General features: G+C 44.3%; 1 protein-coding gene across 2 annotated transcripts in view; it reads left to right on the top strand.

Moving 5' to 3' along the window:
• LOC119975129 (flotillin-2) overlaps positions 1–12,767 on the top strand; it is a 132,532-nt gene extending 119,765 nt beyond the window's left edge. For both annotated transcript variants that reach the window (XM_038814693.1, XM_038814690.1), the window contains exons 8-11: positions 769–983; positions 3,718–3,901; positions 7,750–7,899; positions 9,817–12,767. In XM_038814693.1, coding sequence (XP_038670621.1) covers positions 769–983; positions 3,718–3,901; positions 7,750–7,899; positions 9,817–9,855 — 588 coding nt within the window. In that variant the 3' untranslated portion in view covers positions 9,856–12,767. The remainder of the gene's footprint in view (positions 1–768; positions 984–3,717; positions 3,902–7,749; positions 7,900–9,816) is intronic.
• The last annotated feature ends 2,353 nt before the right edge of the window (positions 12,768–15,120 follow it).

Here is a 15,120-nt window from a genome sequence, read left to right as displayed (position 1 = left end):
AGATTGCCACCTTAACGGAGGTGCCCTCCCCACAACCATGCTCAATTGCGCAGCAATGCACAATTAGTAAATTGGGGGGCTGCCAGTAAGCACAGACTCGGGATCTACGTTTTGCTGTGACTCCGGTGTCTGTGGTAAAATTCCGGCCATTGATTCCACAGCACAGAAACTGGCCATTCAGCCCATCGGGTCTATGCTAGTATTTACCCTCCATGCAAGCCTGCTCCAAATCTTTGTGCTTGTCCAGCTTCTCCGTCAATACTTATGCATTTAATGCATAAAATACACCCAAGTTCCACGGTCTAATCATTCTCTAGGTAAAGATGTGGGATTTATGACTGATTATCTAAGCTTTCTGATCCTTGTTTTAGTCTATCCCACAAGCTAAAATATTTTCTCCATTTCCACCCTATCAAATCCCTCAATTATCTTAATGCCCATCTATTCGCCTCTCCACCTTCCCTTTTCTGGAGGAAGGAGCCTCACTCACTCAGTTCATCTTCCCTGATCGTTATAACCCCTCCATTCTGGTCGCCTTCTTGTCGATCTTTATTGCATCTTCTGCAATGCCCTTCTTTGATATGGCGACCTGATTTGTGGGCAGAAATTTATAGAACTTCTCTGTAATTCGTGATATTTGAATCCCATTTTTCAACCTAAGCTTAATTTGTAATGTCCTGCAAGTACGGTGAGGATTAAAGCTTTGGCGTCACTGTCTGGGCCGAGCTAGATTAATGCTTTGTCTTGTATTTTCTTGGCTCTATTTAGAAAGCAGAGGCTCAACTGGCTTACGAGCTGCAGGGAGCTAAGGAGCAGCAGAAAATCCGTCAGGAAGAAATAGAGATCGAGGTGGTCCAGCGCAAAAAGCAGATCGACATAGAGGAGAAAGAAATTGCTCGTATGGACAAGGAGCTGATAGGGACAGTGAAGAGGCCGGCAGAAGCAGAGGCCTTCAGAATGCAGCAGATTGCAGAAGGGCAAAAGTACGTGCTCCCCCTTGATGTGCTCTGTCTCCCCAGAACCAGTATTGTACATTATTGAAATTGTGCAGCTGTCACCTTGTCACACAAAAATACCTCTAAATTGTGATGGATCCTCTACAAAACGTTCGGTAGTGAAGTGTGATTCACGGTAGTTCCCAATCTCAACAGGTTCATTTAGCAACATCAGAACCTGACCTTTATGGGCCTGTTTTGCCATTCAGTTAGATCATGGCCGATCTGTATCTGAACTCCCATCTCCTCTCCTCAGTCCTATACTCCTTATATCTTTGTTGAATCTGCATGAATCGATGAACATGAGGAAAGTTCACAATGATGCTAAGTGCTCCCTGTACCCCAGCACCGTTCAAAGCAACAGCTTACATTGAGACCACCTCACCTTGCGGTTTTTAACATTGTTTCTAATTGCAATGGAATATTTTCCTTCAAAAGAGCTTTTCGGTATTTAGCCAGATAATAAAAACAGACTTCTGTTTATGTTGAGTGCCCGATTCTGCCTCTCCGAGACATCTGAAAAGGGCACATGTGCAATGATTATTTTTGAAGTATAGTCACCATTTATGTAGGTAAGATTGACGCATCTTGCAAAGTAATATAGAAAGGATTATTTGAATTTTTTTTAATTTTAATTAAGGGGCAATTTAGCGTGGCCAATCCACCTACCCTCACACCTTTGGATTGGGGGGGTGGGGGGTGTGGGGGGGGGGGGGGGGGTGAGACATATACAGACATGGGGAGAATGTGCAAATGGACAGTGACCCAGGGCCAGGATCAAACCCGGGTCCTCGGCGCCGTGAGGCAGCAGTGCTAACCACCGCGTCACCATGCTGCCCCTGGGATTATGAAGTGAACAGTAAATATAATTAAGGGGCTGATTTAGCACAGTGGGCTAGAACAGTTGGCTTGTAATGCAGAACAAGGCAGCAGCGCAGGTTCCATTCCCGTAACAGCCTCCCCGAACAGGCGCCGGAATGTGGCGATTAGGGGCTTTTCACAGTAACTTAATTGAAGCCTACTTGTGACGATAAGCGATTATTATTATTAGGACACCACGGTAGCATAATTGGATAGCACTGTGGCTTAACACGCCAGGGTCCCAGGTTCGATTCCCCGCTGGGTCACTGTCTGTGCGGAGTTTGCACATTCTCTCCATGTCTGCATGGGTTTCCTCCCACAGCCCAAAGACATGCAGGTTAGTTGAGATTGGCCATGATAAATTGCCCTTCGTGACCAAAAAAGGTAAGATGGGGCTATTGGGTTACGGGGGTAGGGTGGAAGTGAGGGCTTAAATGGGTTGGTTCAGACTCGATGGGCCGAATGGCCTCCTTCTGCACTTTATGTTCTATAAACAGTGGAGCACTGCTCCAAAGCCCCTGTGTGGAGGCACGGCTCATATGTCACACCCTATTTGATAGAGTCATTAAATAAGGAAAATAGATTCACTTAAAAAAAAGTCTAGATGTAATTTTAAAGCTACATTTTAAACCTTGTGATGTCACAGATATCATCGTCAATCTATCTCGAAGCAAAATGCTGCAGAAGCTGGAAATTGAAGTAAAAACAGAAAATGCTGGAATAATCCAGCAGGTTCTGGCAACCTGAGAGAAACGGGTTGTGGCCTTTCGTCAGAACGCTCTCTCCCTCTGCAACTCATCATGATGGACCAGTGTTGAATGAATTTACAACGCTCTCCCATATTGTTGCTTCACGTGGACTATGCTTTGCTTCCAGAAGGAAGGACCATGTGGAAATGTGTGGAGACCAAGCGAGCAGAACCTTGTCACGCTTGAACATTTGGAGGGCATGAGTGGGCAATGTTGTCTATTTCAGCCATACAGGACATTGATGAAACCATATCTGGAGTATTGTGTTCAGTATTGGTCTCCTTATTGAAGGAAGGATGTAAATGCGTTGGAAACAGTTCAGAGAAGGTTAATTGGACTTGTATCTGGAATTGGCAGGTTGTCTTCTGAAGGAAGGGTGGACAGCCTAGGTTTGTATGCGCTGGAGTTTAGAAGACTAAGAGGCAACTTGATTAAAGATAAGATCCCGAGGGGTCTTGGCAGGGGAGATGTAGAGAGCTATTTGCTGCTTGTGGGATATTCTGGAACTAGGGGTCACTGTTTAAAATTAAGGGGTCGCCCTTTTCGGACAGAGATGAAAATTGTTTCCTGAGGGGACTGCAATTTTGGAGCTCCCTTTCTTGAAAGGCAGTGGGAGCAGAGTCTTGGAATATTTTTAAGGAGAGCTGGATAGATTCTTGATGAGCAACGGGTGGAAGATTATTTGGGATAGGATGGAATGTTGCGTTGAGGTTACAATTAGATCAGCCACGATCTGATTGAATGGCCGAGTAGGGCCGAATGGCCTCGTTTAGATGTGAAGGCAGCACCTGTTCACATCGGTCATGTATTGGTGAACAATATTTCAAAGAATAAAACGTGGACAATATTTATCCCCCAATTAATCAGCAATGCTAAAGTAGGTGATCTTCCCTTTTATCATGTTGTTTGTTAGATTTTGCTTTATGCAAGTTGGCTGCCTTGTTTTCTGTGTTACCCCAGTCATTACATTTTGCAAAGTACTTGACTGGTTATAAAGCGGTTTGTGCTGTCTTGAGATGGTGAAAAGTGCTATATAAATGCAAGTCTTTTGTGTTTGTTTGGTCGCCCCTGCCTCCACAGTTCTCTTACCCCTCTTGTTTTTTTCCCGCAAGAGTGAAACAAGTGCTGATCGCCCAGGCTCAGGCTGAAAAGATTCGCAAGATTGGAGAGGCAGAAGCTTCCTCCATTTCAGCGATTGGCAAAGCTGATGCTGAGAAAATGAGATTGAAGGCAGCAGCTTACCAACAGTATGGAAAAGCAGCCAAGATGGCACTGGTGCTCGATGCTCTTCCAAAGGTAACGTGGTGATTTAGATGTCCCAACGGTAATGAAGCCCATTTAATTTCACCGTTTGCCACCTGTAGCCCTGTTGTGTGGTTGGTGAACTGGAGGTAGCTCGAGAACAAGAGGTGGAAACTGGAAGTGATTGTTATTGCTCAGCGTCTGAGCAATAACAGTCTGCTACTTAAAATCAAAAGAGAGGTAGATATTCATTTGGAGAAGGAAGATTATAAATAAAATGGGAAGTAAACTCATTGTGGAAGAGCTGGCATCTGCAAATTGTAAATTCTGAGTTTATAAATTGCATGTCTGGCATGTGATTGCACCTTCTAACGGTCTGGTTCTGTAATCTCAATAGGCCTTTTATTGTCCGTAACCCTATTTTCCCCCAGCTGTAACTGAATGCTGGTCTCATTGACTGGGTTCAGAGTTATAAGAACATAAGAACTAGGAGCAGGAGTAGGCCATCTGGCCCCTCGAGCCTCCTCCGCCATTCAATGAGATCATGGCTGATCTTTTGTGGACTCAACTCCACTTTCCGGCCCGAACTCCATAACCCTTAATCCCTTTATTCTTCAAAAAACTATCTATCTTTACCTTAAAAACATTTAATGAAGGAGCCTCAACTGCTTCACTGGGCAAGGAATTCCATAGATTCACAACCCTTTGGGTGAAGAAGTTCCTCCTAAACTCAGTCCTAAATCTACTTCCCCTTATTTTGAGGCTATGTCCCCTAGTTCTGCTTTCACCCGCCAGTGGAAACAACCTGCCCGCATCTATCCTATCTATTCCCTTCATAATTTTAAATGTTTCGATAAGATCCCCCCTCATCCTTCTAAATTCCAACGAGTACAGTCCCAGTCTACTCAACCTCTCCTCGTAATCCAACCCCTTCAGCTCTGGGATTAACCTCGTGAATCTCCTTTGCACACCCTCCAGTGCCAGTACGTCCTTTCTCAAATAAGGAGACCAAAACTGAACACAGTACTCCAGGTGTGGCCTCACTAACACCTTATACAATTGCAGCATAACCTCCCTCGTCTTAAACTCCATCCCTCTAGCAATGAAGGACAAAATTCCATTTGCCTTCTTAATCACCTGTTGCACCTGTAAACCAACTTTCTGTGACTCATGCACTAGCACACCCAGGTGTCTCTGCACAGCAGCATGCTTTAATATTTTATTGTTTAAATAATAATCCCGTTTGCTGTTATTCCTACCAAAATGGATAACCTCACATTTGTCAACATTGTATTCCATTTGCCAGACCCTAGCCCATTCACTTAGCCTATCCAAATCCCTCCGCAGACTTCCAGTATCCTCTGCACTTTTCGACTTACCACTCATCTTAGTGTCATCTGCAAACTTGGACACATTGCCCTTGGTCCCCAACTCCAAATCATCTATGTAGATTGTGAACAATTGTGGGCCCAACACGGATCCCTGAGGGACACCACTAGCTACTGATTGCCAACCAGAGAAACATCCATTAATCCCCACTCTTTGCTTTCTATTAATTAACCAATCCTCTATCCATGCTACTACTTTACCCTTAATGCCATGCATCTTTATCTTATGCAGCAACCTTTTGTGGGGCACCTTGTCAAAGGCTTTCTGGAAATCCAGTTATACCACATCCATTGGCTCCCCATTATCTACAGCACTGGTAATGTCCTCAAAAAATCCCACTAAATTAGTTAGGCACGACCTGCCCCTTATGAACCCATGCTGTGTCTGCCCAATGGACAATTTCTATCCAGATGCCTCGCTATTTCTTCCTTGATGATAGATTCCAGCATCTTCCCTACTACCGAAGTTAAGCTCACTGGCCTATAATTTCCTGCTCTCTGCCTACCTCCTTTTTTAAACAGTGGTGTCACGTTTGCTAATTTCCAATCCACTGGCACCACCCCAGAGTCTAGTGAATTTTGGTAAATCATCACTAGTGCATCTGCAATTTCTCCAGCCATCTCTTTTAGCACTCTGGGATGCATTCCATCAGGGCCAGGAGACTTGTCTACCTTTAGCCTCATTAGCTTGCCCATCACTACCTCCTTAGTGATAACAATCCTCTCAAGGTCCTCACCTGTCATAGCCTCATTTCTATCAGTCGCTGGCATGTTATTTGTGTCTTCCACTGTGAAGACCGACCCAAAAAACCTGTTTAGTTCCTCAGCCATTTCCTCATCTTCCATTATTAAGACTCCCTTCTCATCCTCTAAAGAACCAATATTTACCTTAGCCACTCTTTTTTGCTTTATATATTTGTAAAAACTTTTGCTGTCTGTTTTTATATTCTGAGCAAGTTTACTCTCATACTCTATCTTACTCTTCTTTATAGCTTTTTTAGTAGCTTTCTGTTGCCCCTTAAATATTTCCCAGTCCTCTAGTCCCCCACCAGTCTTTGCCACTTTGTATGCTCTTTCCTTCAATTTGATACTCTCCCTTATTTCCTTAGATATCCACGGTCGATTTTCCCTCTTTCTACCGTCCTTCCTTTTTGTGGGTATAAACCTTTGCTGAGCACTGAAAAATCGCTTGGAAGATTCTCCACTGTTCCTCAACTGTTCCACTATAAAGTCTTTGCTCCCAGTCTACCTTAGCTAGTTCTTCTCTCATTCCAATGTAATCTCCTTTGTTTAAACACAAAACACTAGTATTTGATTTTACCTTCTCACCCTCCATCTGTATTTTAAATTCCACCATATTATGATCGCTCCTTCCGAGAGGATCCCTAACTATGAGATCACGAATCAATCCTGTCTCATTACACAGGACAAGATCTAGGACCGCTTGTTCCCTCGTAGGTTCCATTACATACTGTTCTAGGAAACTATCGCGGATACATTCTATAAACTCCTCCTCAAGGTTGCCTTGACCGACCTGGTTAAAGCAATCGACATGTAGATTAAAATCCCCCATGATAACTGCTGTACCATTTCTACATGCATCAGTTATCTCTTTGTTTATTGCCTGCCCCACCATATCGTTACTATTTGGTGGCCGATAGACTACTCGTATCAGTGACTTTTTCGCCTTACTATTTCTGATTTCTACCCAAATGGATTCAACCTTATCCTCCATAGCACCGATATCATCCCAAACTATTGCCCGGATGTCATCCTTAAATAACAGAGCAACACCACCTCCCTTACCATCCACTCTGTCCTTCCGAATAGTTTGATACCCTCGGATATTTAACTCCCAGTCGTGACCATCCTTTAACCATGTTTCAGTAATGGCCACTAAATCATAGTCATTCACGATGATTTGCGCCATCAACTCATTTACTTTATTCCGAATACTACGAGCATTCAGGTAAAGTACACTTATGTTGGTTTTTTTACCTCTGTTTTGAATCTTAACATCTCCAGTTTTACTCCTTTTAGTATGACTGGGCCTATTCACTGAGCTCCCCTCAGTCACTGTACCTTGTACTGTCGCCCTTTTTGATTTTTGACTATGTCTTCTCTGTCTTGCACTTTCCCCCTTACTTCCTTTTGCTTCTGTCCCTGTTTTACTACCTTCCAACTTCCTGCATCGGTTCCCATCTGGAGGTTTGATGGCAAACTTCACAAGCCTGCACTCACAGTGCAAAGCTTTGCACGTTGGCAGCGCGTGTTGGGGTACTGGGCCCCTCCGGAATTTCATGCACCCTTGTGCTCAGTGGGTTTAACTCCCAGCTACAATTGGAACCTCTGCAATGAGGGGATAACCGAAAGAGCATTGGATGTTAGAAAAAGGAGAACAGGAAATAGCTCAGAAATACTTGGATTAATCTAATGATCAGTAAGTGGAGGGGGCGGGTGGGCTTTGTGTTGCCTCAATGTCTTTCTTTTGTAATTATGGTAAATTGTCTCCAGATCGCTGCCGAGGTGACTGCTCCTCTTGCTAAGACAGATGAAATTGTGATTCTTGGAGGAGACAGTAACCGTGTTACATCAGAGATCACACGCTTATTGGCAGAGGTCCCAGCCTCTGTCCACGCTCTCACGGGAGTCGATCTAACAAAGGTCAGTGCCACATCTCTTTCTAGTATCTGAGTATTTTCATATTATATAGAAACATTTTTGTTCATTTAACTAGTAAGCACTTTGTATGTTTGACAAAATTATTAATCAAATAACAATTTGATGGAAACTTATGGTTTTATTGAAGTAAGGCCCATGGAAATTGGAACTATGGGTATCCCAGCTCGTTCGGCAACAGCACTTTCACCTCTTGGGTTCAATCGATTTCTAGCCACTCTCAATAACTGTTTTATATTTATGCAATTCCGTTATCACAGTAAAATGTCATAGGGGTGTTAGCAATTACAAATCGGCACTGCGCCACATAAGAATATATCGGGGGGGCGGGCGGGCGGAACGGTGGCACAGTGGGTTAGCCCTGCTGCCTCACAGCACCGAGGTCCCAGGTTCGAATCCCGCCCCTGGGTCACTGTCCGTGTGGAGTTTGCACATTCTCCTCATGTTTGCATGGGTTTCGCCCCCACAACCCGAAGATGTACAGGGTAAGTGGATTGGCCATGCTAAATTGCCCCTTAATTGGGAAAAATAATAATAATTGGGTACTCTAAATTAAAAAAAATAATAAGAAGAATATATCGGGGGTCAATGGATAAAGAAGTAGGTTTTTAAAAACAATTTGGGCACCACGGTAGCATGGTGGTTAGCATCAATGCTTCACAGCTCCAGGGTCCCAGGTTCGATTCCCGGCTGGGTCACTGCCTGTGCAGAGTCTGCACGTCCTCCCCGTGTGTGCGTGGGTTCCCTCCGGGTGCTCCGGTTTCCTCCCACAGTCCAAAGATGTGCGGGTTAGGTGGATTGGCCAGGCTAAATTGCCCTTAGTGTCCTAAAAAATAATGTTAATGGGGGTTGTTGGGTTACTGGTATAGGGTGGATACGTGGGCTTGAGTAGGGTGATCATTGCTCGGCACAACATTGAGGGCCGAAGGGCCTGTTCTGTGCTGTACTGTTCTAATTCAAATTTTTTTTTAAAAGAGGTAGAGGGGGAGCAGGGAAGGGGGATGTGGTGTGGGAGAAGAGGAGGTTTGGGGAGGGGGTCCCCAGGCAACTTGAGGCATGGCTGCCAATGGTGGAGCAATTAAAACCTGGCATGCTTAGAAATGGAGGAGTGCAGGCATCTCCGGGTTGTAAAATTGGAGGAGGTTACAGAGATGGGAAGGAATGAGGTCATGGAGGTATTTGAAAACCAGGAAGAAATTTTTAAAGTGAGGTATAGTTTAACCACGTGCTCATTTCATAGAATCACAGAACTTACAGTGCAGAACAGAAGGAGGCCATTCAACCCATCGAGTCTGCACTGGCCCTTGGAAAGAGCACCCTAGTTAAGCCCCATGCCTCCACCCTATCCCCTTTATCCCAGTAACCCCTCCCAACCCTTTTGGACACCAAGGGCAATTTATCACGGCCAATCCACCTAACCTGCACATCTTTGGACTGTGGGAGGAAACCGGAGCACCCGGAGGAAACCCACGCAGACACGGGGAGAACGTACAGACTCCACACAGACAGTGACCCAAGCGGGGAATGGAACCTGGGACCCTGGCGCTGTGAAGAACTGTGCTAACCACTGTGCTACCGTGCCCCCCCCCCCCCCCCCCCCCCCCCCCCCCCCTCCCCAACTGTGCTACCGTGCTGCCCTGGTTTAAGTCAGGGAGCACGGTGGTGAGTGCTTAATCTGGACTGACACTTTCACTGATTCAATAAAGGGGGTGCTCTGTAAATTCAACCAAGGCCCTGTTGCATGTTCGGGTGGCTGTCAGGATGTTCTCCTATTGTGGTGGTCCCTTGATCATTCAGGGTAGCTCAAAGTGAAACCCTAACCATGTAATCATAACCCAAGTATAAATTCCAGGTTGCTATTTTTTAGCATTCTCTCAATATTGCATTGTCTTTCTTTTCTAGGTACCTTTAATCCAAAAATTAACCAACGCCCAGGCCTGATCATGAAAAAGCCACAACAAATTCAGGATATTTCTCTATAGAAAATACTATTCCACAGACCTCCACCTCAGAACACTTGTATAAGGAAACACCTTTTCTACTGACAACTTGTGCGATTTTCCTTTTTTTTTTAACTTTTATTTTTTTTTCCTCTTTAAAACCTCCGGTGCCTTAATTTAATCTGGGTCAGAATTCAGTGCATAACAGGCATTCTTTTATTTTCTCCCTTCAAAGCCAAACTTTCAATGATAGTTTTCCATTTGTTGCTAATCACTTAAGGAAAAAAACAGGTTCTGATGGATGTCCATGTTGTAGGTTGGCTGGAGCGGAATGGTCCAGCTCTAATGAAACGTTTGCCCATTTCAAACTTTCTTACTGCTCTACCCTTGAATGTCTTTGTCCGCTGATTATCACGCCAGTGCCAATGTTGATCCCAGCTTCATACCCTGCTGGAATCGGGCTCTATTTTCTCGGCGTTGAGGGTGAGGGGCGCGATTTCCTCAAATTCGCCCTCTCACACCTACGCCAACTCTGTAAATGATTTGAAGCCACAAGCTGGTCTATCACAGCTCTCACATTCAAATAGAGTTCCCAAATACCTAAACTTAAATTTCCACTAAATTTCAAATGCTGCTGCCTTTCTGGCCCTGAAGTGTTTTCTTTTAAGTTTAAATTTCACTCCCTGGACATTCCTAGATCTAGATGTCTGACCCTGCATTGTGGACACAGACAAATCAGATAGAAAATGACAAATTCTAAAAGCCATAAGTAACTCCAGCAAGCCAGGCGTGCTTCTGCTGCCAGGGATGTCACTGGTTTGATGTGATCATGTAAAGATGATGCCATGAGACATTATTAATCGTGTATTTTTTTTGTAAGCCATTTCTGTTTTGTCCCGAGATGGGAGAAAATTGATTTGTGGTAATTGCCATGGGTTGGTGATGTGTAGAGGATATTTCCAGATGTTGTCCTGGAGTGTAGTGGGGTGTGCTCCTTAATTTGAGGCTTACGTGAACGTGTATGTTAAAATATGCAATCTTATTTTAAACTGAAATTCACAGCAGAGTTTGGTACAAGGTACATAACCTACAAGAATAAAGTTTGTAAGAAGGTAACTATTTTGTCTTGACTGTTGAGTGTCTTGTATGTTGTATGTGTGGCTAAATCACACATGTACACCACAATATGATCTCCAGTGTGGTTTAACATCAACTTAAAAATTGTCCTCTACACACCAGCGATCAAATATCTGTTTTACTCTTTCTCCCCTGTTAAGGGGCAAAATTGATGAACGCGAGCACAAGTGATCTTTTCCTGACTTTTAAAGTGTCCTTCGGAGGTCAGAGAACAAATTTCACCGGTGCAAATAATAGTTTCAAACCTCGGTCAGTGACTCTTCCCACGAATTGAAGTAAATCTGATGCCGTGAGGGCCCCGGTGACATAGGGACACCCCACGTGGAATAGGTGATTAGTAATACTGGGCCTCATTGGATCTAGGTTGTCCATAACCTGCAATTGAACCATTGACAGCCAATGCAGAATAAACGGAGGGCACTCGCACCACTGCAGGAGTGCAGGTTCTCCCACCGATCCGGGTGCAAACTCCACTCAACAGCTCAATACCGGCTGTTCAATTTATGAAAAGTCTTAACTTCAATTGGAGGGGTAGGGGGAGGATGGTGGAAATCACATATTATAAGCAAGTTTGTATGACATTTATTTGCAGGCTGCATCAACCTAACAAATTAATGATTTATTTTAAACAAATCAGTGACTTGTTGAAAAAGCAGAGAATCATTACACAATTATTGGTTACTGTGTATGACCACATGTGATTTGAACTCCTCAAAGGTGACCTTCCTCCCCAGTAGAGTAGATGGAGTTGCACGGTGGTTAAGGCAACTGGTGATGTCTCGTTCCTGACCGTGGTCTAATATGCAATTTCTGGAATGCCGTTTGCAAGCCCATGTTGATGAGAGTCACTGTTTCCAACATCTGTGGTACAACTCACAAAAGACCAGAACCAAACGGGTGCTGTCAGATATTCCTGTTTTGGAAACAAAAGCCTTAATACACATCTCCTTCGCAACTTGGGGAGGGGGGGGGGGAATCATTTTAGTTGAGCTTGGATTGACGTACGCTGTGTTTTTTTTTCGTGCACTGCTAATCGGTCCCTTGTCGGGTAATTCCTCCTTGCCTATTTCTTGTTTTCCCTCTATCTCTTGTACAGTAAGATTCAGTGTCTCAGTGTAGCTTTCTGCTCTGTGTTGATTCGATTTATAACTGAGTTTAGTTCTGGGCAGGATGGAGTTGTTTCTGTGTGGCAGAGGGCAAGGTAGAGAGTGACCATTTTAGCAATCAGTACAGAAGTATGATTTGTTCGGAGTTGGGATGGAATTGCTGACAGGGTGTGTGAAAAGTACGATGACGTGTTTTGTCTTGAGGTTGTACATCTGTTCTGGTCAGACCGCAGGTAAATGAGGAAATCCCAAACTAATGCTGAGCCAACGGGACACTGTTAACTGGACAATGGTTGCTGCCCTGCACAGACCCGAATTGTTGGTCACACTTATTTTTTATTGTGTAGAGAGCTGAAAGCATCTTTTTTATCAATAAATATTTTTAAATTTTATCTAATTTCTTCACCTGCCAAAAAATGATTTTGCTTCAGTACAGTTGGTGCATCTGTTTGAATGAATCAAAATTATGGTTTTAAAATAAATCTTAAAAACAAAATAAGTAGAAAAAGAGACAAATGTAGTATATTTAATATGTATTCTTATCAGTTCTATAGAGTTAATGCTAATATTATGTATGCAACACTAGTGATTGTTCATGTAATCATATTTTAGGATGGATTTCCATCCATCAAACACGCCACATGGTGACTATTATAAATGTTGACATGGAGTCTTTTGTCCTGTTTTTCTTTCTTCATTATTGGTCACTGCTTAATACAAACAGCATGTCGGTTTTGCTTACCTGAGCGCGCACGCCTCCAAATTCAAAAGCCACATAGCATTTAAACACATCATTTGCAAAATTGCAACACTGAGGGAGTCTGGCCGCATTGATGATAAATCAGGGCCCAGTCACTGTCTGGAAAGCATCTCTGTCTGTGAAGGAATTCCTCCACCTTCTCAAAGGCAATTGGGGATGGTCAATAAATGCCCTTGCCAGCGACACCCACCTCTCGCGAATGAATACATTTTAAAAATTGAGATGATTAAATTGTATTTATTTACAAGACACAGAAGGGGGCAGTCTCTGTCTGACTGTGAGAGCTTTACAATTTTTCCTTACAGTCTTCCTGAGTGATTGGGTGAGTGGAGTGCAGACCGGGGGACCACACATTAAATTTACTGCAACAGAGCTAACTCGAGAGCTATGCCATTAGTTGTGTTTGTGTTGCTGTTCCTTCCATTAGCGAAGCCAGAGGCTCATCCTGATATCCTGCTGTGCATTGTGATAGCACCATGTACTCTGGGAGTACTGGGCCTGGACCGCACTGGAATCATAGAATCCCTACAGTGCAGAAGGATGTCATTCAGCCCATCGAGTCTACACTGACCCCCCCCCCCCCCCAAGCAGAAAGAGCACTCTACCTAGGCCCACTCCCCTGCCCTATCCCCTCAACCTAACCTACACACTTTTGGACACTATGGGGCAATTTAGTATGGTCAATCCACCTCGTGCACATCTTTGGACTGTAGGAGGAAACCGGCCCACCTGGACGAAACCCACGCAGAGACTGGGAGAACGTGCAAATACCGCACAGTCACCCGATGCTGGAATTGAACCCGGGTCCCTGGTGCTGTGGGGCAGCAGTGCTAACCACTGTGTCACTATGTGCTCAGATAGCAGCACTGCTGTAGCTCCATCTCTTTGGTACAGTCTTTGTTGGGCCAGATAGGGGCAATTTTATGGGTCTATCTGTCCTGAGGCAGCCGTGTCTCCTCGAATGTAAACGCAAAACCTGATTTCCAGACCTGAAGCTCAGGGCGCGGTTTTCAAAAAGTGAGCAGGTTCCTTGCTCTACAGCATCTGCTAAATGTGCTTCATTGGGGTGAATGAACTCCCGTTGAACCAGGACTCTGACCTCTCTTTCAGAGAGATCAAGTGGTTGCTCCCAACTATGTGGGAGCTTAACAAAGAATAAAGAAAAGCACAGCTCCGGAACAGACCCTTCGGCCCCCCGAGCCTGTGCCGATCATGGTGCCCTAACTAAAAAAAACCTTCTGCCCGTACTTGGTCAATATTCCTCTATTTCCTCCCTATTCATATATCCATCCAGATGCCTCTTAAATGTTGTTAATGTGCCTACTTGCACCACATCCTCTGGCAACGCGTTCCAGGCACCCACCACTGTCTGCATGAAAAACTTAACCTGCACATCTCACCTTGAACCTGTGCCCCCTTGTAATTGTCACTTTCAACCTTGGAAAAAGCCTCTGTCTATCCACCCTGTCTATGCCTCTCATAATTTTGTAACCATGATGTGGAGATGCCGGCGTTGGACTGGGGTGAGCACAGTGAGATGTCTTACAACACCAGATTAAAGTCCAACAGGTTTGTTTCGAATCACTAGCTTTTGGAGCACTTCCTCAGGTGAATCTCATAATTTTGTATCAGGTCTCCCCTCAGCCTCCTCCTTCCCAGTGAAATTTATTCAACCTCTCCTCACAGCCAATACCCTCGAAACTAGACAATATCCTGGTGAACTTCTTTGCACTCTCTCCAAAGCGTCCACATCCTTCTGATAATGTGGTGACCAGAACTGCACGCAATACTCCAAATGCGGCCTAACCAAGGTTTTATATTGATTTCCCAACTCCTGTACTCAGTGCCCCAGCTGATGAAGGCAAGCCTGGCATATGCCTTCTTCATCACCTTGGCCCACCTGTGCTTCCACATTTAGTGGACCTGCACACCCAGATCCCTCTGTATGTTAATGTTCTAAGGGTTCTGCCATTTACAGTATAACTCATACCTAGATTTGATCCTCAAATGCATCACCCTACATTTGTCCGGATTAAACTCCACCTGCCATTTCTGTGTTCAAGTCTCCAATCTATATATAACCTGTTGTAGCCTCTGACAATCGTTGGCACTATCAGCAACTCTGCCAATCTTCGTGTCATCTGCAAATTTACTAATCAGGCCACGCACATTTTCCTTCAGATCATTTATTTATACTACAACCTGGGTCCTGAATTATTGAGTCCTGTTAATTTTTAAATTGTTGCTCTAACTCACCCAGCAG

The sequence above is a fragment of the Scyliorhinus canicula genome, chromosome 12 (genome assembly GCF_902713615.1).
Source record: "Scyliorhinus canicula chromosome 12, sScyCan1.1, whole genome shotgun sequence".
Classification (NCBI taxonomy): domain Eukaryota; kingdom Metazoa; phylum Chordata; class Chondrichthyes; order Carcharhiniformes; family Scyliorhinidae; genus Scyliorhinus; species Scyliorhinus canicula.
The sequence above is the reverse complement of the archived record's forward strand: the minus strand, read 5'-3'. Positions and strand labels throughout refer to the sequence as shown.